Raw genomic sequence first — 26,065 nt, forward strand, 5'->3', positions numbered from 1 at the left:
CTCCACGGTGCACGGCCGGTGAGCAGCCTGCTTACGGAGCACAGAGGGTTAAGCCGCTGCTCCCTGCAGCGGGCTCCCACTTGCCTCCACAAGGATGTGGAGCGGGGCAGGGCTGAGTGGAGCCTGTCAGCACACACCGGCCTGCAGCCTCCGGCATGGGACCCCACGGAGCCTCCGGCATGGGACCCCGCGGAGCAGCCCCCCTGGCTGCACCCCATCCTGCCTCTGCGTCCCCTGGTGCCCTCCCAAAGTGCCTGGAGCCAGGTGGCGCGGAAGTGGGGAAGGCAGAGGGAGGAGGTGGTGACACTGGAGCAGAGCCTCCCATCAGCACCTTAGATTTACTGCAAGGTCCTCTGGCTGTGACCTTTAAAAGGGAAGGCAGCCCAGGAGCTGGTAGTGAGCAGGAGGCGCCCAGAGTGTTGCGACGCTGCAGGACGGCTCAGCCGGGCTGGGAGCCGAGCACACGGACTGCGGGTGAGTACTTGGCTGTCTTTGCCTTTCTCCAGCGCCCTCCCTGCACTGCTGTCCCCCGGCGCGCTGCTAGCCTGCCCGCCTGCCCCTCCGCCTGCGCAGCGCTGTGCTCTGCTCCCTGGCAGGGCTGCGGCACGGCCGGCAGAGCCCGGCTCACGGGGCCCTTCGAGTCCTGTGCAGTGAGTGGGAGAGGAGGAGCAGCGCCCAGAGGCAGCTCCTGCCCAGGCAGCCGCGAGAGAGTCCGAGCGCGCTGCTGCGTCCCAGCAGAACGTTTCCTCCTGCCATGGCACAGCCCTACAGCGTCGCTGCTGGGCCTTCTGCGCACCGGGCACTTAACATCCCATTCTCTGCCCCTTCTTGCCACCTTCATCCCCCCGCCTCGGCTCTCCTGCCCTCGCTAGTGGCGTGGCTGGGCCGTACCCTGCATCCCACGGCGCCCTAGCAGCCTCTGGTGCTTCTTGTGCATGGGGCGATGCAGTGCCCAAGCTGCCTGTGTGCCCCATCCGGATGCACAGGCACCCACCAGCCTGCAGGAGGGCAGGGGGGACAACATGGAGGCAGGTGCCAGGGCTGCCCTGTGTCCTTTGCCGGTAGATTGATGGACGAGCTCATTAGTGCAGCTCTGGCACGCGTGCCCCGGCCCTGGGTCAGACGGGTGCCAATCAGCAGCCTGTGCCAGGGGAGAACGCGGGAGCGCAGCGCTCTCCCACTGCGCAAAGCCATGGGCTCCCAGGACATCTCCAGAGAGGTGCAAAGGCAGAGTGGGGACATGGACCCCTTCCCATCTCCTTCGACACAAAAGTACCACGTGTAAATGTTTTGTTGTTCTTTGCTTTGTTTCTTTTTAACTGTACAAAGAGCAATAAAAACATCCTACACTCAGGCTTTGGTGCAAGCAATACTAGCGGTGTTTGGCAAACAAAACTTACCGGAGGCGCCTGCCCCAAGTGTCAGTGGACAGTCGCGAGCAGCAGCGCGCCTCCCGCCGCTCGCTCTGCGCAGAGATCCTCCCTGCATGCCCAGCTAGGTGTGTGCAGCTGCATCGGCACATTGCTATCCAAGAAAGTGCATGGCAGAAATGAAAGGCAGACGCAGGACTGGCCACGGGTGCAAGAGTCAGAGACCTTTGGCCACAAAGTTGTCACGCCAGGGTCCGCGGAGAGCTGCTCGCGACCAGCCACGCGCTGGAGGCGCTGGCAGACGCTGGCCGTGCGTGGGGTCTCCAGCGGCGCTGCTGGGGAAAGCGGTTGGACACGCGCGTGCAGATGCAGAGAAGGGGACGGGAGGACCCGGGGGACAGGCAGCACGGTCACGAGGCTGAGCGGGACAGGGGCTGTGGAGCACGTGGGGCAGCAAACCAGGGACGGGGGCTGGCACCCAGCACTGCGGCCGGGCTGGCTGGCAGTGTGATGCCGTGGCAGTTACGGTTCAGACAGGGGTGCTCCCGGGCAGTCAGGAGAGGCAGTTTGGGCATCGGGGGTTGCTTAGGAATGAGGGAGCTGCCCTGCCTCCACGCCTGCAGCGAGCCCAGTCCTTCCCGGCAGGCGCCTGCGCTCCTTGTCCTCCCAGCCGCCCTTCCTCCCCTCCCTCTCCCCACCAGCGCGCCTTGGCACGCCGGCAAAGCGCTTGCCACTAGAATTACCCACCCCAAAGTGAAAACAAGCACAAAAAGTCCACCAAGCACCTCTGGCTGTGAGGCTCAGGCCCAAATATAGCCCAAGACGCACACGGGCATATCCATTAGGCGCCGGGAGCCATTAGCGGCTCCAAAAAGCAGCCGAGCAGGGGCTAATGGCCATTAGCAGCCACCAGCCACCGGGCGGGCTGGCACAGCCCCGGGAGGGCGGGCGCAGCACCTCGGTGCAGCCCCCTCGGCGCACAGGAGCGGGACGCTGGGGCCAGGCTCGCCAGCGCCCGTGCCCCGGGTGCCGCAGTCCAGCCCAGGTACCTGCTCCCCGTGCCGGGCTGGGTCACTGTTTCGCTGGAGGGAGGGATGCTCAGGGGGACGGCAATCCTTGCTCTGAGAAGCACATCGAGGGAGACAGGCTGTACAGGGGTGGAGAGGGGAGGGCAGCCCGGGGCGGGGGTGTTACTTGGTGCCCTCATCCGGGTTGCCTTCGCCGTCCGTCTTCCCCTCCTCCTCTGTCTTCTGGTCATCAGTGTTGAGCCTCTGCTGCTTTTTCCGGCGCACACACTTCACCACCATGAGCACCAGGATCACCACAGCCAGGAAGCCGCCGACGGAGGCGCCCACGATGACGGCCACCGTCGAGTCACGCTTGGGGGGCTCTGGGGAGAGAGGACACGGGGTCAGGACAGGCAGCGCCTGGCCGAGGCCACAGGGACCAGGCACCGCTCTGCACCGACCTTCAGTGAGCACCTTCAGACTGATGCTGGCATGGCCCCGCTGCCGGTCCGGGGGGTTGAGCACGTAGCAGTTGTAGGTGCCCTCATCCTCCAGCTGCACGTTGTTGAGAGTGAAGGACACGTCGTACTTGGTGGGGTTGCCGGTGAACTCCACGCGGTTCCCAAAGCGGTCCAGCTGCTTGTTCATGATCTTCATGCGGAACTGCAGGAACTGGGCAGTGTGGGCAGCAGACGAGGGGAGAGAACGTTTGGGACCCAGCACACTCGTCTTCCCCGGCTAGGCACCATGCTGCCTGGCACAGCTTGAACTGCGCATCTCCCTGGTTGTGCTCGTCCTGTGCACCCCTTCCCAAGCCCATGCCCACCACCAGCATTGCTCCCTTGCAGAGCTGCCTTGCAAGTCTCTCTCCTTGGAGATCTCTCCATTCCAGTCTACCACTGTGGCCACCCTGGCTCTGTACACTGCTGACTGCTAAGCTTCCTCGCAGCAGTGGCGAGCTGGATAAGAGGACCATGCATAGGGACCCAGAGGAACCCGCACAACTGTTTCAAGTCAGGGAAGCTGCTCCCGTAACCCCCAGCAGTGCCTCAACTCAGTGAGACTCACCAGCTCCTCTGAGCAGTTCTTGCACTCCTGGTACGTCCAGTTTAGGGAGAACTGCTTGTTTTCCACCTTGTAGCAGGAGTTGAAGGTGCAGGAGAGTTTCACAGAGGTGCCATTCAAGGCGTTGATGATGGGAGGAGCCATGACCTCCATGCCCAGCCCTGTGGGCACTGCAGCAAGCATGGAGAGCAAGAACAGAGATGCGGAGAAGTTAGGAAGGGAGCACCTGCGACTGTCCCGCAGGCTGATCTGGTCTCTCCCTCTCGTCCTGCACCTGGGCGGCTGAGCAGAGCTCCCACTAGCGCCTGGGATTGCCCTTCAGGCACGTCCACACACAAACCTGGTCATGGCAGCACGACGACAGCAAGGCCAGGACCACAGATCGCCCACACAGCACCAACACAGACAGGAGGGGAGCATCCCTGCATGCTGGCACTGTCCCCACGCCACACAGAGCCAGGCAGGGAGCCCGGCGGCTCTGCAAGGGCTAAGGACCACTTCACCAAGACTCTCCTGCTGCAGAATCGATACCGCTATGCAAAAGGCTGGATGCAGCATCAGAGCACAGGGCTCAGCGCCACGTCTGCTGGCTAGGCAATTTAAGGCTGTGCTCATCAGATTCCGTTCCAGGCAGGACGCGCTGCAGCAGCGAGGGATGCTCCTGCCAGGCAGATGCATTCTCACTCCCACACCTGCACACGCTTGCTCCACCACAGGACCTGCGCAACGGGATCGAGGGCGCTTGGAGGCCAAAGCCTGCGGCCTGCACCCAGCCACCAGCCTTGCCATCCGCTGGGAATGGGCCCGAGAGCACCTAAACCCAGCAGGTCCTGCCCAGCCAGTGGAGGGGAGAGCACGTGCTGGAAACAGGTCTCCTGTGCAACCTCTCACCAGCTGGAGAATACGGAGGAGAGGCAGCCTGGAAAAGGGAGCCTGTGGTACCCTGCAGGGACAGGAACACGGCAGCAGGTGCTTCCCAGGCCACCTCACCTCTCTTCTTCTCCTTGCCTGCTCCTTCCTCTCCTCCCTGCTGCCTGGCATGCTGCTGGCTCCACCCTGGGGCAGCGCTCAATGCCTGCAGAGGCAGGGGCTGCTGCTGTCTAATTTGCTCGGGTGCAAGCAGGGCAGAAATGGGGCCAGGCTCTGCAGCCAGGGAAAAGACCCTTTTCCCAGGGGCAGACCTGGTTGGTTGGAGCCGCGGCTCTTGCTTACAGCTGGATTTCCACCCATGAGCTGTGAAGCGTCTTTGTGCAGGGTCCCCAAGGCTTTGCAGGGGCCAAGAGCCACCAGCCGATCTCCGGGTGTCCCCAGCTCTGCAGCAGCAGGCCAGCCCTGGCCAGGGTCTGCACAGACGCCGGGTATCACTGCAGAGGGTCCAGCACAGAAGCGTGCACGGGCCCTGGGAGCACCCCACTCCCGCTGCCTCGAGAGCAGGGGACAAAGCTATAGGAAGGAAAGAAACCCCCAGGTGCTGTGGGATCGGCATCCCAGGCTGTGCTGTGGTTGCTCTGTCACCCCGTACCCTGCAGCTCATGCTCAGGAGGCAAAACCAGAGGCAGCCTCCACCAGGGACCGTGCTGGGCTTCTCCCCCGCCGCTGCACTCTCCCGAAGCACCAGCTGCCCAGCAGGATCCGCGGCCCCGCACGCTCCGGCAGGGCCATGCATCCCGGCTCCGTGCCTGCCGCGGTCCCAGCCGCTGGCACTCGCTGTGAGCAGGGCAGGAGCGCGGAGCCCGCGCTCCCCGCACCCCGCCGCTGCCCCTGCCCGCGGAGAGCCGCAGTGCCGGGGTGCCGCAGCGCAGCGCCCGGCCCCCGCGCTGCCCGGCGCCCCCGCCGTGGCCAGCCCCCTGCCCCGGCGCCAGGATGCACGGGCTAGAGCAGGGCTGGATGCAGGTGCAGCGTCCCCCGCCAGCCCCCGTCCCTGCGGCACCGTCATCCCCGTCCCTGCGGCACCGTCATCCCCATCCCTGCGGCACCGTCATCCCCATGGCTGCGGCGCAGCAGGGGCTCCTGGGGGCTGGGCGGGCAGGGGGCTCGGGGCCAGCGGCGGCTTCTCCGCGGGTGGCCGGTCGCATGCAGGGGGACGAGGTGGCACTTACCCAGTGCGAGGAGGAAGCCGAGGCCAGTGAGGCACACGGTGGGCTGCGGGAGCCGGGCATCCGGGCTCATTTTCAAGGACTCGTGTGTGTGCAGAGGACTTGGTGGTGGTGTGGAGGGTGGTGGTGGGGGCTTGCTTTTTGCGGACGCCCGGGGTTATTTCCAGGTGACATATAACATTAGAGCCCCTTATTTCCACAGCCCAATATGGCCGGCTGGAGCAGCGCGGGGTTAAAAAAATCAGTAAATGCTATGGTTGGTGGATCTCAGCAAAGGAAGTGGGAGGGCAGAAAAATTTCCCTCGAACAGCAGGCGGATGCTCCCGGCTTCATCCTGCTCCAGGGCTGCTTGCAGACTGGGCCGGGAGCGATGCCCGCTGAGGCTCAGTGGATCCCACCCTGCCTGGCAGACTGAGGAGCACCTCTGCGCAGGGATCTGCTCCGGGCAGCCAGTCTCACTTCTGGAGCAAGCACTCAAGGACCTGGTTGGGCATGGTGATCCCAGGCACGCTGTCCTGGCAGCCTGGGCATCTCCACATCCTGCGAGGAGGGCAGAGTCCCTGCCCTGGCACTACTGGTGCTTCCCCAGGGCAACCAACCAGTCCATCTTCATGCGGCCAGTGGGAAGGGGAGGCTCTGCCCAGCTGTAATGGGTTTTGGGCAGAGTCCTTGACCCCTGTCATACCTGGAGTGCCCAAGGAAAGCTGCGGACCTGGGCCCAGGCTGCAGTGGGGCAGGAAGGAGATGCCCCGCAAGCCCACACACATGGGAGAGCTGTCACCTGCAGCCGCACGGGCAGCTGGCTGCAGCCCTGTGGAGCACATTTGGCACCGGGCTCCAGGCCGTGTGGGCAAAGGCACCCTGCATCTGGAAGCACATGGCAGTGCCATGCTCAGGGTCCCTGGGAAGGTGGTGATGGAGCAGAGTAGAGGCAGGAGGGCTGCGCTCATGGAGCAGTGAGAGGCAATGAAAACCAGCAACCTGAGCAAAAGCACTAGAGCAGCGCCAGGGCACGGTGGCGGCCGAAGGACCCCGCAGTCATGCAGCAACCCCACTGCACCGGGATGGCCAGGCCCCTCCGCTCTGCTGGAGCTGCCCCACGGCACCGCTAAGGCCCCTGCAGCCACCCACCAGCCCCCGCGTGCCCTGGGGCCGCTCCGTTTAGTGCATCCCTCTGCAATCCCCGAGCTGCAGCGCACTGAGAAAAAGAGAGTGGGGTGTCAACGTGAAACCAAGGAGTGCGGTGGAGCAGCGGAGCTGCAGTGTCCCCGGCAGAGCGGGCGGGAGGTGGTCCCTGGCGCTCGCGTCCCTGCACCTGCAAGTGTCAAACATCTATATATAGTGCCGGGAGGTGGGTCAGCGCACGCCACGGAGGCAGCGGCCGAGGCTCCCCAGCCCGGGCAGCGAGCTGCAGGTGCTCCCACGCAGGGACCCGCGCGCTGTGCTCACTGCACAGGGATCCCTGCATGGCTTGGCTGCTTGCTGGAGCCGGTGGGGCTGAGGGGCTCCGTGCAAGGCGGGCACGTGGGCCCAGGTGCTCCCAGCTGGGCAGTTTTTGGCATGCTTGAGCTCCACATATTTAAGCAGCAAGTAAGAGGAAGCTCACTGGGGTTTTATTATCTTCAGCAGGCGCCACTGGCACATCCGCACTCCTCCCACAGCATCTCCCACTCCCTCCCTTCCCAGCTTCTCCTTGGAGATGGTTTTTGCAGGACCTGGAGCTGCATGGAGCAAGATCAAAGCTGGAGACCAGAGGCTGTGCCCTGCTGCACCCCCGCTCCGGGATCAGAGAGGAATAACTGCAGGTAACTGCAATGGGGCATGGAGCAGCTCTGGCACAGAGTGGCAGCAAAATGACACCGCTTCAAGGAAGGGCTGCCTGCTCCACATTGCTGGCCTGCCCATGCTGGGTAAGGGGTTTACACACCACAGCTGCACTGTTTGTTTCCCTCTGGAGCACGGCAGGGGCCTCCAGTGCTCTGCAGTCAGGCTGCTTGCTTTCCGCATGCTCCTGCCTATTCCCGTCCATCCACTCTGCCGGGATCACCCTCCTCGTCAGCTCCACGTAAATGCCGTTCTCCCGGAAGAAAGAGGGGTGCTGCAAGGAGCAAGGGACAAGGTGCGATGCTCTCATGGGCAGCAGGGCCAGGCTGCTGCTGCCTGGCCTGGCAAGCGAGGACTCAGGCCCTGCACTCCAGCGCAGTGATGCAGGGGGTCACGCGGCCCTAGCCTGCCCACGCCCCCGGGCTGCTCGGCTCCTCACCATGGTTATGTAGGTCTCCTCTGCTCTACTCTTCTTCCCTGTGTCCTGCTCAGCCTTGGGTGCCCCAGCCTCAGGGATGGAGACGTAAAATCCTTCCTGTTGAGGGGAGACCGGGATGCTTGGGACCAAGCAGTTGCCAGAGCCTGCAGCACAGTGAGGAGCCCGCAGCCCTCCTGTGAATGCTGGGGTGGCTGCCCAGGCATGGCCATGGCTGGTGCATGCACCAGCGTGCGCACCCAGCACCTGCCTTGCACTCTTGTGCCCCTCATCCCTCCCTGTCTCCTGCCACTCATCCTGCCCTTCGCTCCTGGCTGCCACGGAGGTGCCCACGGGTTCAGCCTGCTCTGCTTGAGCCCCTACCTCCACTTTGACCTTGTTGCCACCATCGCTGGGCCTCTCTAGAGCGCTGTTGGCTGCAGACCTGGAGGGAAGGCAGACGCAGAGTCAGCTCCGACAAGAGGTTCCTTGCTCTTTCTGCCCCAACCTCTGTCTCCAGGGACATGGGAGTGCCTTCTAGGGCCATCCCTGCCCTGCTGCGGGCCTGCAATGCCCACGGCAGCCCCCAGCCATCTCCAGGCACAGTGCAGGTCTCCAAAAGCAGTAGGAAGCCCAGGAGATTTGGGAGCAAAGGGGCGGCAGGCCAGGACACGGTGACACTAGAGGGCAGCAGGAGCCTGGGCCGCGCTGCGCTTTGTGAGAGAGGAAGAGCGGGCAGGGAGGAAGCCTCTGCCTCCTCCAGCTCCAGCCCTGCTGTGGGGCAGCCGGTGGGGCCAGGGCGGTGCTGGGTCCCGGACAGCGTGCACAGGGAGATGCTCCGAGCCCAGTGAACGTGTTGCCCGCTGGCAGCGGTACCTCCTCCTCAGGCCGAGTCCTGCCAGGAACGCCAGCAGGACAGCCACGCAGCAACAGCCCACAACCATGCTCCAAAATGCAGTGCTTCCCAGGGCTGCTGGCTCCCGGGCACCCGCCGCTCCTTGTCCTGCTGGGAGACACGAGACAGGGAGACACACGGACCACAGCCCAGCCACAGGGAAACCACGGTGGCAGGGCTGGAAGCCTCCCTGGGCCCCTGCCGACGTGGCCCCATCCCTGCCCTGCACCGCAGGGGGATGAGTGGGGAGATGTGGGGGGAGCGGGCACAGGGCACGTACCTCTCTGGGCCCCAGGGCTGACATGCAGCACCGTGTGGTTCTTGAAGATGCTGCTGTGCTGCAGCAGCCGCACCTCGCACACGTATGTGCCGCTGTCGTTCACCTGGACGTCCTGCAGCAAGATGGAGCCATCCCAGCGGGAAATGTCCCCCTGCCACTGCACCCGGTTCCGGAAAAGGCCCACAGGGATGCTATGGTTGCTGTAGTAGTAAAACACCATCTCCTCCTGTGAGGAGGCAGACCCCATCAGACGAAAAGAGCCACGGAGACAGGGCTGCCTTGTGCAAAAGCTCTCCAACCTGTTTACATTCCCTCTGTGCATAGTAAGGGCTCCCTGGCTGCGAGAGAGCCTGCTTCACTCCCCCAAGGTCTGGGAAAGCCCCAACACACCATGGAAAGTGCTGTGTGCTCACGGATAGCGTGTGGAAGTACCCACAGCCACCAGAGAGGGGTCTTCCCTGTCTCGTGGCCCGGGCCAGACGGGCTTCCCCGCGCCTCCCAAGAGCAGTGATGCTGCTTGCTCACTCGCTCTGCCTTGCTGCTGCCCCTGCATCTGCCCAACGCTGCTCCTGACTCACCTTCTGCTCGCCAGCGCCTGGCACGCGCAGCCAGTCCACTTTCACCACGGTCCAGCCCATGGCCAAGGAGTCCTGGAAACGGCACTGCAGCAGCACCGAGTCCCCTGCGTAGGCTTGGAGCTGAGGCTGCGTGAGCACCCAGCCAGCCGCCCCACTGCATCGCTCTGCCAAGGACAAGCAGAGCAGGGTGAGGCCAGGGAGGACGAGCAGATGCAGCCTGCCCATCCCCATAGGTCTGTCTTCTCCAGTGCAGCCTGGGGGCAAGGGCACTGTCCAGCCACGAGCACGATGCGGAGCCCCGCTCTCTCCCCAAGCCCTGCTCCTGGCGCGCCTGGGATGCGGGGCAGCTCATCCTGAGCGAGCGCAGCGACTGGGGTGCTGCGCTCGCTGAGCGAGCTACGCGCAAGAGAAGCAGCGAGGCCAGCTCGGGACTCGCGGCACAGCCCCAGCCCTCTGCGTCTCGGAGGCAAAGGCTGCGGCTCCCGCAGGGTTGCTCTTGTGAGTCACTGGCTGGGAGGACCAGCGCTGTTGTCATCTCACAAGGCCAGGGGCAATTCGACGCAAATGTCAGGTCCTCCTTTCATAACCCGGCCATTTGCCTTCTTTACCTCTTGCTCACAGGCTCCTGACCCAGGCCTGAGACTCGTCTGGCCACATATCTAGTGCCCAGGGTTTCTGGTGAACGCAGGCAGGGGAAACAAACAGAGGAACATCAAAGGGCAGGGAGCTGACGCAGCCCGGCCCGGCGGCTGCCCAGAGCGGGGCCAGACAGCACGCGGCGTGAAGGGGAAGCAGCAGGGCCAAAAGGCCCGTGTGGTTCACCAGCACAAACCCTCTGCGCTCCCATCCGCGCAGGCAAAACGGCGACTGTGAGATGCAGCCCTCTGCCTAGAAAAGCAGGGCAGAGCGGGGCCCTTGAGAAGAGGGAAACGCAACAGATGGAGAGAAAGCACCGGCAGAACCCAGCAGGACGAGGGGTGGCATCTCTGGTGCTGGTGTCAAGACTGGGTGAGCTGATTCAGAGGAGCTGCCCAGGCAGGCAGGTGTTTCCTGCCGCCTTTGTCAGTCTCTTCAGCTCTTCTACCAAGCAACTAAGGGCCAGGCCCTGGCAAAGCACCTGGTACTTGTCTGGTGCTCTGTAAATAATGAATGCAAAGTGCTGCAGCTTCCCAAACTGGTTTCTCAAGGCTTGACCAGCTGGGGAGCCAAACGGAGGAAGGGGACAGCCTATGGGAGCCTTGAGCAGCACAAAAATCAATACCCTGGAAGCCTTTCCCTGCACTTAGACTCAGCAAAGCAGTTCAAGTCCTTCCCGAGCCTTGGAGCCTGGCAGATCAAACACAGGTCTCAGTGTGGGGACACTCTAGCTGTTCAAGGCCTCCTGTGTGAGCCGGGCAGGATGGGAACACACAGCACACACGGATCAGAGGAGCTGCTGGTCCCCACGAGCAGCCTTGATGCTCTCAGGCCTGCAAATCCCCGAGAGCAACCTTGCCACCAGAGAGACTGTCACAGCACAGACAGAGGGACTGCGTAGGTCTTTCAGCAAAAGCTTGGGGGAAAGCAGGCGAGGCGGATAAAAGCACGAGGATGACTTACAGCTTACCCAGCAATGTCAGCACCAGAAGCAGGGCCAGTGACACCTTCATCTTGCTCTAAAAAGAACACCGGAGAGGACGTGCGCATCAGCTTTCGCCAGGGAAGGACACTGGCTGCTCACAACTGAATTGAACCCCAAAGTCAATAGAAGACTTTGTTCAGGTCTTTGCAGAGGGATGAACCAGCGCTTCTCTAGATTACGGGCTCTTGCAGCCAGCCCCACAAAACACTGTTGATAGCTGGGAGCCTGAAACCCACTGAAGCACAAATGTCAGATATTTCTTTGGTTTCAGAGTGCTTTGAGCCCTAGAAAGGAAGAGAGAGGGGGAGGGCTCTGTCTGAAACACCTTTGTGTTTCCCCCAAGTTATTAAACTTTCCGGTGGTTTGAGGGTCGAGGCTCTGCCTGCTCAACCGAGGCACGTAGAGATGGTAATCCTGCTCAGAGAGCACTGTTTGCTTCTATTACACCCCCAGAGCAGTTTGGATACAGACTCCTCATCCTGGGCATAAGTGCCCTGCTTCATGGTGCAGCACCTGATGGACACTTCTGCTTGAAGCCTCCAGGATCTATTCAGACAGGGCCATCTTTGGTCGCTGTATGCACTTTGACCTGCTGCACATTTCTGTAAAAGTAAAAGCTAAAAGCTGGTGTCATCTTTCTACATTTGGTAGAAATGGCCTGAAGGCCAAGGAAGAACTGTCATTACTGGGAACAGGCTCGCCAGTTCTCCTCCTCTTTCCATAAACGAAATCCTGAAAAGCGGCACCAAGCCTGCTGCGAGTGTCCGTCTTCAGAAGCAAGGATCGTTTGAGGATTGGGTTTTTTGGTGGCGGGGGGGATGGAAGCATGTGATTTGAATATGCTGTCTGCATCTCTGCCATGACACAGTTTACCGTGCAAACCATGCCTGCTCTGAATATAGCACGCACATGACCTACAAACACGGCAGGATTCATGCTCAGCTCCAAAGCTCTCGGCTGCTGCAGTGCATCACTGAGCTATAGCTTGCCAGAACCATCTCTGTTCCAGGTTCAAAGTCGGGGCTGACTTTAAATTGAAAAAAAAAAAAAAAAGCCTAGAAGCCTTCAGTGCACAGAAGCCCCCTGGAAAATTCACAGTCAGAACTTCCACAATTTCCCAAACACTCTGCACTCAAGTTACTGAGCTATGCAGAAGCTCTGACCCTCCTCAGCAAATCCTTTCCAGACTTATTGCCCTGTCTCAGAATAAATGCTTGCCCTGCCTTGGAAGGTGGGTTTGCAGGGCCTCCTTTTGTGGCGTGTGCCAGTAAATAACTGCACTTCACACATCAGGGGTGTGCTGAAGGCAGCACCCCCTTACTAAGGCTGTTGCAGTTAAGGGAATACTGAGACATTCAGATACCTCCACAGGATAATTACCTTTACCAAATGGATTAAAAAAATACACTGACATTCTGCCTTTGCTTTTTCCTACTTTCATGCATGGGATCTGAGCTCAAGACCCTCTCTCTTTCAGCAAAAAGAAAGCAAGCAAACATTATAGCAAACAATACTCACCCGGTGAGGCTTGGGGAAGGCCATCTGAATCTTTCATGAAGGACTCCTCAGTGACTAATTCAGAGACTCTGAATGAAGCTGATACTAAATCTTCCTGAAGTTGTGCGTGCGAGTCATTTAAAAGTTAGCAGCCTTTGGTTTCAGAGCCCTTATTTCATGCTCAGCTTGGTGGTCAGTTCTAACGGGGAAGAGGAAGTTGCAAGCTAGACTGGGGTACGAACGAAACAGGAGGCAGACAGGACTAGCACAGAGAGGTGAGGAGAATTACAGATGGGTGTGCGTGCTGCTAATAGGTATGCAGCTCCATAACGAGGGCATTCTTCACAGAGAGAAGCTGCCGCTCTCTCGCAGTCCACTGAACGCAGCAGACTGCTCGCACCCGTCATTACGTAACAAGTCACAAACCGAGCGCTTCTGGGCAAGCCTGCGCTCCCTCGCTTGGTAGCGGGGAACAAAGCAGGTTAAACAACAACCTGTGCAGGGTCTCGACAGTCCTGTCGCCTGCATCCTCTCCTGACAAGGTACGACCAGCGAGCAATACTGAACAACTTCTCTGAGCGCTACTGTTAGCGCAACCGGGCACCACAGTTCGGCAGACACAGCCAAGAAGAGCCTGTCAAGGATGCTCCCATAGCATAGACTGCTGCTATATTTTCAAAAACAGAGATTTATTTTCTACTGGCCCCCCCACACCCAGCCATTTTGGGTGCTTATTTTCATCTTCTCTTTTCCTATCAGGTACCACAGGAATCACTGGGCTCTGTCCCAGTAAAATGGTTTTAATGGTACACAGAGTCACTTCGACACAGCCAGCAGAGGAGGAAAAAGCTTTGCTCGTGCTCAAAACGATCCATAATCCCAAACACTATCAGCTGCCAGCTGGGAGCTTAGCATTGCACCGTGAAAAGATGCACTCAGGATTTAGCCTACTGCTTGTAAAGTGGTCCCAGTTAGAGGGAAACATGGTGTAGACAAGAGCAGTTCCTCAGTTCCACAAAGAACCATTGTGAGATGAGGTATCACTTCTGAAAGTGGAACAACAAACCACTTCTCTCTGGCCTGCGTATCAGTCCCATCGACATACTTTCTCTGCCCAGTTTTGCTTGGGAGAAGTAGTTCTCAATGGGGAGCACCAACTTTTAGAATTTAGTTTATTGCAGGCAGGAGAAAATTTTGTTTATCTGGAGGCACAGAACCACAGTTTTCCTGCTGTGCAGTCAGGCATGCCAAGGCCACGGCAGGCAACACAGACCTGCTGTGACGGGGCAGAACACATTCCCTTTGGAGGCAAGTCTGTTTTGTAAGCACCAACCCCCTCACCACAGAGCAGATTCTACAGCTGAGCATTGGTCAGAAGGTTTATGAGTTCCTGCAGCTGAATAGTGGTTACCTACCTTAACTCAAGTAAAGACATTTGCAGCTTTGACGGAAACAAAATCATTTATTGGCAATGGCATGTGAAAGTTGGCAGTAAACTTGTGACACGTGTAAAAAGAGACAATCTGATCAACGTCCCATACAGTAAACAAGCAGAGGACAGGAGCTCTTAAAGTACCTACAGAGAGAGGATTTTGACCGCTCTCATCTATGACATCCATTACTGAATAAGGTTAATGAAAGAGAGACTACTCTTTCTTACAGGGCAGTACTGATACGTCTAGCTGTTTCTTTAAAACAGTATCTAGAAGAGACGAACAACACAATCGTTCTCCCAAATACAAAACCTTAAGTTAACAGCTGAGGTAGATGGGGTTTTATGTTATCCCAGGTCCACAGTCCCCACTTCTGATAAAAAAAAAGTACATGAATTGGGTTTCACCTCTAGGCACAACAGGAGGTGCAACTACAGATGCAGTCTTAGCACAAAAAAAAACAAAAAAACAACAACAACAACAACAAAAAACACTAGATGCAACAATGTAAAACACAGAATTGTGGCAGAGAGCAAGTTCAAAAAGAAAAGGAAAACATTAGGAACAAAGTGGTGATCCTGTAATTAAATAGCAGATAAACCCCAAGAAGCAATTAAAAAGTAGTTTGTTCCCCTTGCTCCAAAGGCAAGCATACCTAATACCAACCTGTCAGGCTCGTTTAAGTCTTTGGCAAATATGTCCCAAAAGAATTGGGAAGAAAATGTTACCAGTACACCATGATCATCACCCTAGAAAGCTGCCACATTCTCCGAATTAGTTCGTGCTTCAGAGCAATTTGAATTCAGGGGCACAGGACTTGACAATAAAGAAAACAGGTCAGCATGTAAACAAAGAAATGTGCATTGTCAGATTGCTGGCAAGTACCAAACTGTACAGCTGTAGGCACTGAGGATGCTGTAGGCACTGGAGAAGCGAGGTTTTAAGTGTTGAGGCTTTTTTCTTCCAATAAGTTAGAAAGATCAAGAATCATTTCTGTGCTTAAATCAATCATCCCATTATTTTTCCAATCCATCAAGTTTAGAGCAAGTTCCTCCAATCTGTTCTGGTTATCTGGCAACCTTCATACCTATCTAGCAAGGAGCTTCAATGCCGTGATTTTGGTCTTTCTCCATAGCCTTGGTCACTCATCAGTAGGGGTCTTCATCATCTGTATCCTAAACGAGAAGTAAGGAGGGAAAAATTGAGCCCATGTATGAAAACATGAAGTGATTCACAACTTAGAATTCTGAGTCTGCTAAGCTTCTGACAAAAGCTTAAACTTTTAACTTTAAACTTTAAGTCTTCTAAAATGTTGGTGTATTTGAAAAAACCCTATGTCCTATAGTTATGTAACTACTTGCAGCTAAATCCATTTCACTCATCACAAACACAGCTAAATCGCCACTGCATAAGTGATACATGAGGTGTGTTTTTAGAGAAAAACAGACAAACCATATCAAGGGAAGATGACTTGCATTAGAACAGCGAATCAAGCAACACGTCTTTCACTCCTCCCCAACGTATTCCCTGGCTCTGTATTAGAGAACTGTGCCTTTGGTAAGCTTGCTCTGTATGACATGAGCAAAGATGGAAACACTCTCAAGGTAGGCATATTAAGGAGCTTACTTCTGCAGTATGACATGCTTAGGCATGCAGAACTTAAAAAAAGTAGGACGAGTGGGGAAAAACACTCGGCAATTCCAGTATAACACATAACCTGTTAAAGAATTTAGTTGCTACGGTAGTGGGTGAACAGAATTAGAGGACAACCCCTATCCCACAAAACTAAACCAACAAGCAAAGAAACATACATTAACCAAACAAAAATAAACCTTAAGAGTTCAACAGCACTGTTGTGACCAAAACGGTGCAAGTGGGGAGACCTCCAAGAAAGACGCAAGACTGCACAAGCTCGCAGCTTCTTTTGCAAAAACTATATTTAAACATGCCTGCCTCCATTCCCCACCACAGCAGTGTCAAACTCAGAACATAGAGCCCAAATGTGGTTTTGCACAGCCTTTATAGAAACTGCACAGCACAGGACCTATCACTTAAAACTCTGAATTTTCATCTTCAGATGTGAGCTTTGATTGCAATACAGTCAAACAGAAAAGTTCCCTCCCCAGGGAGGCAATACAATAGGCAGTCCTCACTTCCAACAAACCAGCTGTAGGAGATACCGACGAGCATGAGCCTCGCCACCTGGGATGCCTCTCTGCAGTTCAGAGGCATTATGAGCTCTACCTGCTGTTTCCCTAACACCTCCGAGTACTGAAGTCGACAAAACCACTGACAAAAACATCGACTTTCACTTACCACACACTTCCAACACCAGACTCTGAGTCTCCCCAAGCAGTTGTCTGTCTCTGTATATTCAGGCCTGCAGAAAGAGCACAGAATTAGGTTGGACTCTTCTAGCATGTGCACTACTATCTCATACAGACAGAGCTCTAGATCTGCCACACTGAACTCGAGGCTCTTCAGCATCCCTCAGATTCTGCATACTGAATCCAAAAGAATAAAAAGGGTAAGGTACCTCATCCTCAAGGGAGGCCTTTCGCTTAACTAGTGCTGTGAGAGAATACAACAGGTAACATTGTTAGGCTGGAAAGTTTCACAATACTAATCACAACACTGTAGTAAGCCCCCACTCTATACTACATTTTAGTACTTAATTTATTGCAAAAGTGAGTACAACTCCAGCAGCATTCATCTCTCCGTTCTCAATGCATCCACCATTCTGAACTCTGCCAGTAGAGAATAACAGCCCGTTCAGAAGGGAAATCAGTCTGCCAGGTCCATCCTATCCTTGGCATTTCTGCTCAAGCCATTTTCAAAGGAACTCGGCCTGCTTTGCTGTTTTGGATACTTTGTATCAAAACCCAATACATAAGCCTGCATAAGCAAAATATCGTGCTGATATAGGCTGAAATAAATCTGAACACAGAAGTGAAAAATTCTCCAGCTATGACCCACTTCAGTTCCACTGCTTCACGCCATTAACAGAAAAAGAGGATGTATAGAACATAAGTTAATGCTCCAGCACAGGGATTTTCCAAAGGCTTGCTTACCACTAGCTAAATTAGGCTCATGGAGACCTAGATCTGAATGGCTGAACTCCAAGTGCTGGGGGTTACGAAATGAAGGTCCCATGCCTACAGGTCAAAATATAGCATTTAAGTTCCAACCAAAACTTACTCATCAGACACTTCGATGGAAGATTTCTTACAGCCAGATGTTTTTTTCTCCTTCAGCACTCCAAATTTCCTTCCCATCCTCACCAACAGCAGAATGACCACAAGAATGGAGGGGAGAAATACTAATATGGACAGCAGCACTGCTGAAGTTAGCTGGAAGGAAAGACCTGCAAGGCAGAAAAAGCCCAGCTGTCTCTACGATATATTCACCCAGGACACGGGCTGCTAGCCTTTTCACACCAAACACAGAGCTGGCAGAGTTGAAACAGCTTGTGACCAAGTCTGTAAGGCTCCTATCCCACATCTTGTCCAGCAGAGTGCTTTATATACAAAAATCTACAATGGAAGGCAGTCAGAGCATGTCCAAACTGTAAATCTGAGGCAGCTCTTACATGCAGAATGGACAAGGAAATTAAACGCTACTAAGATAAGAATTTGTGATGTGAGAGTATTTTTAGACTCTCACACAGCACAACATATTCTACTATTGCTAGACTGGGAGACTCCCATTTCTGAACTATGTACTGAGCATCCGCGAAAACAACCACTTGCTCTTGCTCACCTCTACACAAGTGCTAAGCCCTGGTCAGGTTCAGGGTGATCCATGCTTCCAACACACTTAAAGGAAAAGTATCCTGTTCGTGCTCAGACTAAACAAACGCACACTTTTGTTTTCTGCGTCTTGACCACAGTTTCCTCTATCACTTCCTGTTCCTAGTAAATCAAATTGTTCTCAGTGTATTTAGCTAAAAAAGGACGTCTGAAGTAACCCTTGCTGCAATTCTTATGCGGAACTCCGGGGAACCAATTCCACAGGCAGCGCTCAAACTTTTAAAGGTCTGACAAAGCCGAGAGGCAGCCGTCTCGCACAGATGAAGGCGCACTAAAAGCAGAGCCTTACCCCTCTCTGTCACTGTCAGGACCGTCTGGGGAATGTTGTGGAACACGTCCGGAGGATTCTTGACACTGCAGATGAAGGTGCCATTATCACTCATCTCTAGGCTGTGGATAGCAATAGAAGCATCACCCTTGGCAATATCCCCAATCCATGATATTCTGTCTTTGAACTTTCCCACTGTTGTTGGGTATGCAACAGACTGGTAGTGAAAAATCTAGAAGGAAGAAAAGATAATAATCGCTCCAATAAAACACTCTCCTAAGAAATCAAACTAAATTCCCCTTTGATTTAAAATATCAAGAAGTACATGCTAAAAAGGATTCTTAACACTGCAAGATGACATAGCTGCGCAGGAAACTGCATGCAGCACTGCAAGAGCATAGCTTCCTTCAGGAAGTCTCCCCAGCAGCTGCTCTAAAGTCATTCTGTGTCTCTTTGCAGGATACAATAAAGCACTTGTATCAAAAGCCAGAGATCTAGTTTATCATCATGCCTTATCATAAAGTACTTTTTTTTTCGTCTGAGATACACCAGAGCAATTCAGAATAGGAGAAAAGGTGCCATTGAGAATCCCTAGTCAACGGGGAAACACACCAAGGCACACAAGAGGAAAAAAAAAAAAAAGAAAAAGAAAGAAGAGAAATATTCCCCATGCACAGAAACCCACCAGGCTCAAGCAGCCACGGCTCCCCACTCTACTTACTGTCTCCATAGCACCCCCGGTGAGGGGCCGGTACGTCCAGTCGAGCGTCAGACTCTCGCTGATGGGCGCAGTGGACGTGAAAGAGCATTTCAGCGATACCTGCTCGCCAATGAAAGCTCGCACTTTAGAGCTGACTTTAATCTCCAGGGAAAACGCACTGCAGACACCTGAAGGAGCGACGAGCACGGAAGGCAAGGATTAGAACTTCTGTTTTGCAACGTACTGGAAGTACCAAGGCACACACGGCACAGCCCCAGCTCGTAGGCAGAGGCACGGCAGCAGCTACCTCATAACACTTACCCAAAGAGACAACTCCCACAGCCTGTCTGCTACTGCACTGACATTCCCGCATAAAGAGCACAGACGCGGGGAACAGCTCCAGTCGCCCGCAGAGCCCAGAGCACCGCTGCTCCTCCCGCCGCGCCGCGCTTTTCCCCGGCCCCGCGGCGGGGCGGCCGGGGGGGAACCGGCCCGGCCTGGCCCGGCCTGGCCCGCTGCGGCCGCCCCGGGGAGCCCGCGCGCCCTCCCCGGGCCGCTCCAGGCCCCCCGCGGCGCGCTTACCGAGCAGGAGGAGCAGGACCCGCCGCAGGACGAGGCCGGAGCCGGAGCCGGAGCCGGAGCCGGAGCCGGAGCCGGAGCCGGAGCCGGAGCCGGAGCCGGAGCCGGAGCCGCCGCACCACATCCCAACCGCCCGGGCTCCCCTCAGCGCCGCAATATGGCGGCGCACCTGCGGGTGCGCAGGTGAGGGAGGAGCAGGCCCAACATGGCCGCCTCGGTCGCCATGGTGACGGGGCCTCCTGCTCGCAGCTGGGCCCGCGGGGACTGGCGCGGGGCTGCGGCGGGGACAGGGGACACGGGACACTGGACACCGGCCGCCCGCGGACAGGGGACACAGGCACACACGGGGACACGGGACGCCGGTGCGCCCAGTGTAGCCCTGAGCACCATTAGCACTGCAGCTGTGCATGATGTTGTCTTCTATCCACAATCCAAGTTTATTTATGACATGTGTGAAAGAAAAAGACCATGCACAAACAGATAATGCGTCTTGCACATCACAGTCCAGTCATAAAACCATAGAGACACTCTTTACATAAACAGGCCGATAATATTTTGATTTAGCGCTGGTCAAATACAGTAAAAGCGCAGTAGACTTTATCGACGCAGGGCTTCGTCACCCTCCGATGCATCTGCTGCCGCCGAGAGAGGATGTGGCAAATGGGCCCTGGGAGGCAGCAAGATACGCTTCTGTGTTATTAAAAATAAATAGAAAGCGAGGTGCAAGGGTCACCTTGGGTGGCTGGGAGCAGCACTGCCATTCAGTCCCCCACAAACACATTGTGAGAAACACATCCAGGGCTGGACCCTGTTAAAACGCATGCGCTCCCAAACTGTAGCACTTTCCACTGAAAGCAGCAAAGGAATTTCTATTACTTTATAGCAACTAGCTGCGCCTGTGATCCCTCACTTGCACTGTCTTCTTTTCTGGTCACATTAAAGAAGCTTTTGATGAAGGAACAAGAGGGCAACCTAGGTGCACCTTCTAATTATTAAGGTGCATGAGTATGTGTTTGCTCAGGTACTTTGCAAATCTCCACCTGGCTATCTTGGCCTTTTTTTCAAATCTTTGGGGACATTTCTTCTTCTTTAGAGCAGATTTCTTTAAATTCGGCATTTGTGAAGATTAAAAGGGCCTTGTTCATGGGGCCATTTCCTCCTGTTTTGCTTCGCCGAAGAAAATAACTCTTTGCAACTTATGCTCATGTCACGCTCTTTTCTTGCAGGAATTTTAGTTTGAGCAGGGATACCACATTTGCAGCATCAGTCATTTGTAGTTCAGGTTTGTCTTAACATTTGAAATTACAAGCATTCACGATCTGCTTTAGAAGTACCTAGGAAAGATTGTAAGAAAAACAAAACAGCAGAACGTTATTATGGCTTGTTGCTGGGAAAAAAAAAAAAAAAAAAAGTAGTAGATGCAACTGGTGAGCTCAGAAATTGGGTGGTAAAAGATATGGTGAAATGTTTCAGTAAATTCAGCAAATCTGCAAACAGATTCCAGTCTTCCTGTAGTGATTTAAAACAGCGAAGATTAAATGAATCAAAAAGCTGATTCAGAACTGATGAAGGGAAATTAGTTTGTTCCTCTTCATCCACCTAACAGGATAGCAATGGAAGGCAGCAATGAAGGCTTTCCTAGCAATGATCCTCAACAGTAAGGTGGAGAAATTAATTAGGCAACATTTGAATAGATACCTGCCTTGTATATACTGTTAAAGATCTCTACTCTTCTAATGGAGTGGCTTCCTTTTCTTCTGTAATCTTCAGCTTCTCCTTTTCAGTACTGTTAATAAAAAAATAAAAAGCCCAAACTAGCATCGGGTATTCTGAGCAGCAGCATCAGGTTCTGAGTTACACATAGCATAGATAATACAGAACAAGAAGTTATATGATAAGGTAATAAGCATTTTACAGGGATGGTGCCCACAGTTTGAGGTTTATGGAGGAAAGAAGAGGGTGATCTTCTGCCAACTGCCACTGCCACTTACGGTTACTGCTCTGAGTGGGAAGCCAGTCAGAAAGGTAAGAGCAAAACCAGGGCTCCAGAGTCCATTCATCCTGGAACTCTGTTCTGACTGCAAGTAAGCAGCCAATTACTGCTACTTGTGTTGGCAGTTTTGCACCATAAATGCTTAGGGTAGGATCTAAGCCAATGATTCCAAATGGTCATGAAGATATATTTCATCGGCCTCTTTCCTATGTCCTTACAGTTCTGTGTCTTCTACCTCAGTCTTCTCTTGCCGTTTCTTCCGAAAATGTCGACAGAAAATCACAGTTATCACCACAATGATCATCAGAACACAAGCAGACCCAATGGCCATTGCCAGGAAGTGGATTTCGGAGAATTGCACTGCATGGAGAGAAATAGGTAAATGTTCAAGAGAGAAAAAAGTCAATGAGCAAGAGAGAGACACTGAGGGACCCAGGTATGAGGCCCTTCTGCAACCTCTGAATAACCTTTTCTCGGGCTCCTTTCTCCTTGTATCCATCACCTATACTGCCACATTCTCATTTTAATCCCTTTCTTCCATGCATTTTCCCAGATGAGGAGAAAGACCTGACAGTGTTTTGCAGACCTCTGGGTGCAGTTCTTGGCCACTCACCTTTCTGCACAACCTTGAGTCGCACTTCACCAACTGTGCCATCAACATCTGGTGGGTTTTTCACCTGGCATGTGAATGTACCATTGTCAGAGGGCTGCAAATTCCAGATTACGATGGAAACATCGTTACGCTGAATATTCCCATCCCAGGTGACTCGCTCTTTGAACCGCCCAGTTGTCATCTTGTAGGGCTCCTTGAGGAAATAGAATACCTACATGAAAAGAGGGAAACTGTCACTCCTATGCAGTGTGCAGCACATGTGACAGAAGCAGTGCCTGAAAGCTGAGTGGCACCGGCAGAGGCAAATGGCCTGAGCAAAGGTGATCTGCGACAACTTGGTCCTCCCAGTGAACTCTGCGGCCACTTCACTCTGAGGAGTGATAGCACCTTTGCTCTGGCAGCCGCGCTCTGTCTGTCCTGCTCAGGCCAAAGGCTGTGTTAGGCTGTGTTCAGCCATCTTTCACTTATCTTACAGTACTCATTAACCTAACTACTCTGCCACATTAGCCAACACAAGCCATTCTCTAGGTCAAGGCACTGCAGGCTCTTAGCTTGGACATAAAGTTCAACTGTGGTATAAGCAGGTATGGTTTCATCAGGCCCAGGATATTTTAATCCCGACTACCCCAAACTAGACAGAAATACTGTTTCTTTAAACAGGGTGTACAAACAAACTTTTTGCTTATCTTAATTATTTTGAATAGCAGAGGGATGGTCCAAGATACATGTGCACACATACATGTGCACAGCTGCTGTGTTTGCCCATACCTACGCGGAGACCTGTTACAGTCACTGGGCTTACCCAGTGCTGTGCCTTGGGAGAGATTTGTCTGAACAAGTCTGTATCAGTGAAATGGAGCATAAAGGTCTCACTCACTGGCTCATGAGAGCTCTGGTCCTCAGGCTGGAAGTTCCAGGTCACTGACAGTCGCTGGCTAATCGGGCTGCTGCTGGAAAAAGTGCATTTTAAGCGTAGGTTAGTTCCATTCACAGCATCCACCTCCCTGGAAGTGTGAACTTCCACAGCTGCCACGGGCCACAGTGCTGCAGGGAAAACAGCAAGGTATTAGAGTTAAAGAAAACTACTGTCTGGGAGTAAATGCTTTATCTACTCTCAAGCTATGATGCAGCCTGCTTTATCTCTCCCTGTGAATGTTTAACCTGATGATCAAAAGGATACAGATTTAATTACTGAGGGCACAATCGTACTTATGCAAATACCAAGAGATCCCATGTACTTCCTGCAAGCCACACAAGCCATAGAGCGCCGGTTTCAGGGGAAGTTTGAGTTCATCTGAGTTGATACAGAACTTACTCGTCAATGTTGTGTCTGTACAATTAAACATTTACAGATCTGATAACTGTTTGAGTGGAGACCATTGAAAAAGCCTTGCCTGTAAGGGCAATAAATATCGCATTGTTTTTTGGGGAGAGGGAATACTTCTACCTTTTTCAGGGATAAACAAGCTTGCAATAAATGCATAGGAGATGCAATAAATGCTTGTAGTATACACTTGCTGCTGATGCCTGCTAACTATTCAGGCACTTGTCCTGGTCACCTTCTTGCATGTGGTTACATTCTACTGCGCTCTATTCCCCAGGGAAGCTCCCTTTAGAAAAGCAGTCCTGTCCTTTCAATTAGCACTGCTGAGCACCTATAAACAATTGCCATTTCCCATCCCAGGCAGACTACACAGATTTTCATTTATACACTTCATATAATCAGGGTGAGTGTCCTGCCCATCATGGTGAAAGCTACTCTTACTAATGCAAGAAGTGCTTGTTGAGGAGGTTAACAGCACTGCTGCACAATTAAAGTCAAAGCAGGTTGGGGAACTCAGTGCAGGACATCCTTATGGTAAATCTGTAAGTATTTGTTTGTCAAAGAGGCATCCTTTGTTAACCACCTGCCACAGCTGCTGCTTTAAAAATACGTTAGTATCAAGTTAGGCTATCCAGAAAGATAGACAAGCAGTAAAAGAGCATAAAGACAGAAAAACGGAAAATAAAAAAGCAAAAGGGTTGTCTATGTAGATGCTGTTCAGCTTCAAACTCCATTTGTCCTCTGGCCCACCCTGCTGTTGCACACACAGTGTACCCTGTCTAGCAGACTGCTGCTACAAAAGTGGTGCTGCATTTTCCCCACGATCGCTGTGTTGCTTGCCTGACCGCCTCAGCTCTCAGAACTGACTAAACCTAGTCCCTCTGGGTTTGCACAGAACAGCGGAGCTGATCATGCTGCTGCCACCAGTAGCACCCCCCTTCTTCCTGATCAGGCACTCCCATAACTTTCCTTTAACTCCTTCTTAGGAATAACACTCCCTCCCCCCCAAAAATAAAAAGAAATGAGCAATAATTTCTAGTCACCCTAAGAAGATAAATTACTCACCAAACTGTTGATTCAAGCAAAGTAGCTTATCTGGGCTGGTATATTTTCCTATTTGTATTACCTTTTTGTTTTTCTGTGATAATTGTCTGTAGCTGGATAGGCAGTCTAAATTTTAAATCTGTGGCCTAGTCAGTGTACTTCATAATCTGAAAATGCAATGGATTTATCTTTTTGAAAGTAATTTCTTATCAAAACTTTCTTGCCAAATATTTTCTTTTCTCAAAGGAGATTTTTTTTTGGAATGCCAAAACATTGAAGGTGTTCAGGTCTGAAAACTTCTCTGGGATAGATCATTGTAAAATCTTCTCTTCATTTTAAACTTCTTAAGAATAGCAGATGTAGGAATTGACTATGGAAGAATTTTTTCAGGAGAGGTTACGAAAAGGTATCTGTGTGCCAATGTGTTTGGAAAAGGAGGACATGGTATTCTTATAGCAAATTCGGTTTCCAGTTACATTACTATAAATGATTGAAAATTCAAGTAAGTTTATTGCTGTTCTGGATTCACTGCAGCATAACGGACTTAAAGCTAGCCCTTTTTAAAAAGCTCCGCTTGTCTAATAACAAAGATAGTGAAACAAACATCCAGGAGTAAAGTCCAGAGTCCTGGCCGGAGCAGGGAGCGAGGCTGGGGCCCGAAAAGGTGTGTAACTGGAGCTCAGAATGAGCTCGGTGTTCTTCTTCCACTGGAACACGCCTAAACCTGTTTGTCTGAGAAACTCAATCACTTCATGTCACTCACGGCGCACCCGTGAGCAGAAGAATCACAGCGATCGTGCACGGCACGCCTGAGACTTCTATAAAGTCACTCCTATAATAAGCTCGGCAATTTACTGATCAGGAGAGGAAAGTCGAGATGCAGCTGAGGCCGCATAAAACCAGGTTTCCTTACCTCGGAGCTGTACCCCAAGGAAGAGCACAGCACCCAGCCAGTTGGGGCCATGCATCAGGAAGACAAGCTCGTTCTCCAGACGCTGAGCAGTGCAGGTAAAAACGACGTTGTCTGGGACTCCCGATGACCGGATAGAAAATGAGTTCCCGAAAGCTTTCCCGCGACACTAGAGCGAATTCCTTCCTTTCAGCGTGGTCCACAAGGCCATGAGAGCTTCCTCCTGCTTGAGTCAGCACGCGCTCCCCGCCCTGGCACGGAAAGGCGAGGCACGGCCCACACAGGTCCCTTCTGTGGGTAAAACAGGCAGATTTTCAAGGTAAGATTAATTCCGTCTGCTCCCATATTCCTTTGCTCTTTTGTGTTGCAATCATCCCTCCTCCCAGTTTCCATCTGAAACCACTCCCCTCTTATGGGAGGTAGTGTGCTCCTAAAAGTAAATTTGCCTTAAGGTGTTTATAGCCTAGAGGGATGAGGGCTATGTGTTCAACAGATACCTGCAAACAATAGGAAAAAAAGCAAGCCAAAACAGGTTTGTTTTGCAGCAACGTTCACGCACATCCCGAGGATGGAAATGTCTTACTGAACTGCAGATATCTACAGTAGAATAACTAATCATTCCGTGAGGTTACCTAGTTGCAGGCATCGCATGGCAGAATTGTAAGACTGAATTAACTGGTGCTTGAAAGCTGCTCGGAAAAGTCGAAAGACATTATACTGGATGGGAGTCCAGCCCTGTGACAG

The 26,065-nt window shown here is 53.5% G+C and overlaps 4 protein-coding genes across 4 annotated transcripts; all 4 read right to left on the reverse strand.

The window, feature by feature from the left end:
* Nucleotides 1-2,373: 2,373 nt before the first annotated feature.
* Nucleotides 2,374-5,798, reverse strand: SCN2B (sodium voltage-gated channel beta subunit 2). The gene is made up of 4 exons (XM_010216258.2): nucleotides 5,542-5,798; nucleotides 3,446-3,612; nucleotides 2,839-3,049; nucleotides 2,374-2,760 (listed from the first exon to the last, which is right to left on the reverse strand). The coding sequence occupies exons 1-4, from the start codon at nucleotides 5,609-5,611 to the stop codon at nucleotides 2,561-2,563; spliced, it is 648 nt and encodes a 215-aa protein (XP_010214560.1). The 5' UTR covers nucleotides 5,612-5,798; the 3' UTR covers nucleotides 2,374-2,560.
* Nucleotides 5,799-7,402: 1,604 nt separating this feature from the next.
* Nucleotides 7,403-11,224, reverse strand: LOC148595814 (uncharacterized). The gene is made up of 7 exons (XM_088540265.1): nucleotides 11,137-11,224; nucleotides 9,531-9,694; nucleotides 8,953-9,178; nucleotides 8,654-8,780; nucleotides 8,162-8,222; nucleotides 7,802-7,897; nucleotides 7,403-7,636 (listed from the first exon to the last, which is right to left on the reverse strand). Exons 1-7 carry the CDS (start codon nucleotides 11,177-11,179, stop codon nucleotides 7,403-7,405), a joined length of 951 nt encoding a protein of 316 aa, XP_088396391.1. The 5' UTR covers nucleotides 11,180-11,224.
* A 4,005-nt stretch (nucleotides 11,225-15,229) lies between these two features.
* MPZL3 (myelin protein zero like 3) lies at nucleotides 15,230-19,935 on the reverse strand. The gene is given in 9 exon segments (XM_088540266.1): nucleotides 15,230-15,256; nucleotides 16,398-16,461; nucleotides 17,280-17,445; nucleotides 18,180-18,390; nucleotides 18,880-19,046; nucleotides 19,441-19,513; nucleotides 19,581-19,615; nucleotides 19,618-19,712; nucleotides 19,916-19,935. Coding segments are annotated over 9 exon segments (858 nt in total).
* Nucleotides 19,936-21,104: 1,169 nt separating this feature from the next.
* Nucleotides 21,105-25,443, reverse strand: MPZL2 (myelin protein zero like 2). Its single transcript, XM_010216256.2, has 5 exons — nucleotides 25,325-25,443; nucleotides 22,921-23,087; nucleotides 22,044-22,254; nucleotides 21,649-21,790; nucleotides 21,105-21,223 (listed from the first exon to the last, which is right to left on the reverse strand). The coding sequence occupies exons 1-5, from the start codon at nucleotides 25,377-25,379 to the stop codon at nucleotides 21,163-21,165; spliced, it is 636 nt and encodes a 211-aa protein (XP_010214558.2). The 5' UTR covers nucleotides 25,380-25,443; the 3' UTR covers nucleotides 21,105-21,162.
* Between the last annotated feature and the right edge of the window lie 622 nt (nucleotides 25,444-26,065).

The sequence above is a fragment of the Tinamus guttatus genome, unplaced genomic scaffold (assembly GCF_059628265.1).
Source record: "Tinamus guttatus ecotype Peru unplaced genomic scaffold, ASM5962826v1 Tinamus_guttatus_pri_ptg000057l, whole genome shotgun sequence".
NCBI classification, from domain to species: Eukaryota; Metazoa; Chordata; class Aves; order Tinamiformes; family Tinamidae; genus Tinamus; species Tinamus guttatus.

Bases quoted from the DNA above. Each gene is read 5' to 3' on its own strand.
- SCN2B (XM_010216258.2), bottom strand. From the start codon at position 5,611: ATGAGCCCGGATGCCCGGCTCCCGCAGCCCACCGTGTGCCTCACTGGC. The intron at 3,050-3,445 runs GTGAGTCTCACT...CACACTGCCCAG, and splicing joins AGAACTGCTCAGAGGAGCTG to TTCCTGCAGTTCCGCATGAA. The intron at 2,761-2,838 runs GTCGGTGCAGAG...CTCTCTCCCCAG, and splicing joins TCTGAAGGTGCTCACTGAAG to AGCCCCCCAAGCGTGACTCG.
- LOC148595814 (XM_088540265.1), bottom strand. From the start codon at position 11,179: ATGAAGGTGTCACTGGCCCTGCTTCTGGTGCTGACATTGCTGG. The intron at 9,695-11,136 runs GTAAGCTGTAAG...TGTCCTTGGCAG, and splicing joins TCTGGTGCTGACATTGCTGG to AGCGATGCAGTGGGGCGGCT. The intron at 9,179-9,530 runs GTGAGTCAGGAG...GCCTCCTCACAG, and splicing joins CAGGCGCTGGCGAGCAGAAG to GAGGAGATGGTGTTTTACTA.
- MPZL2 (XM_010216256.2), bottom strand. From the start codon at position 25,379: ATGCATGGCCCCAACTGGCTGGGTGCTGTGCTCTTCCTTGGGGTACAG. The intron at 22,255-22,920 runs GTGAGTGAGACC...CTTTTCATGTAG, and splicing joins ACCAGAGCTCTCATGAGCCA to GTATTCTATTTCCTCAAGGA. The intron at 21,224-21,648 runs GTAAGGACATAG...TTTTATTAACAG, and splicing joins GAGGTAGAAGACACAGAACT to TACTGAAAAGGAGAAGCTGA.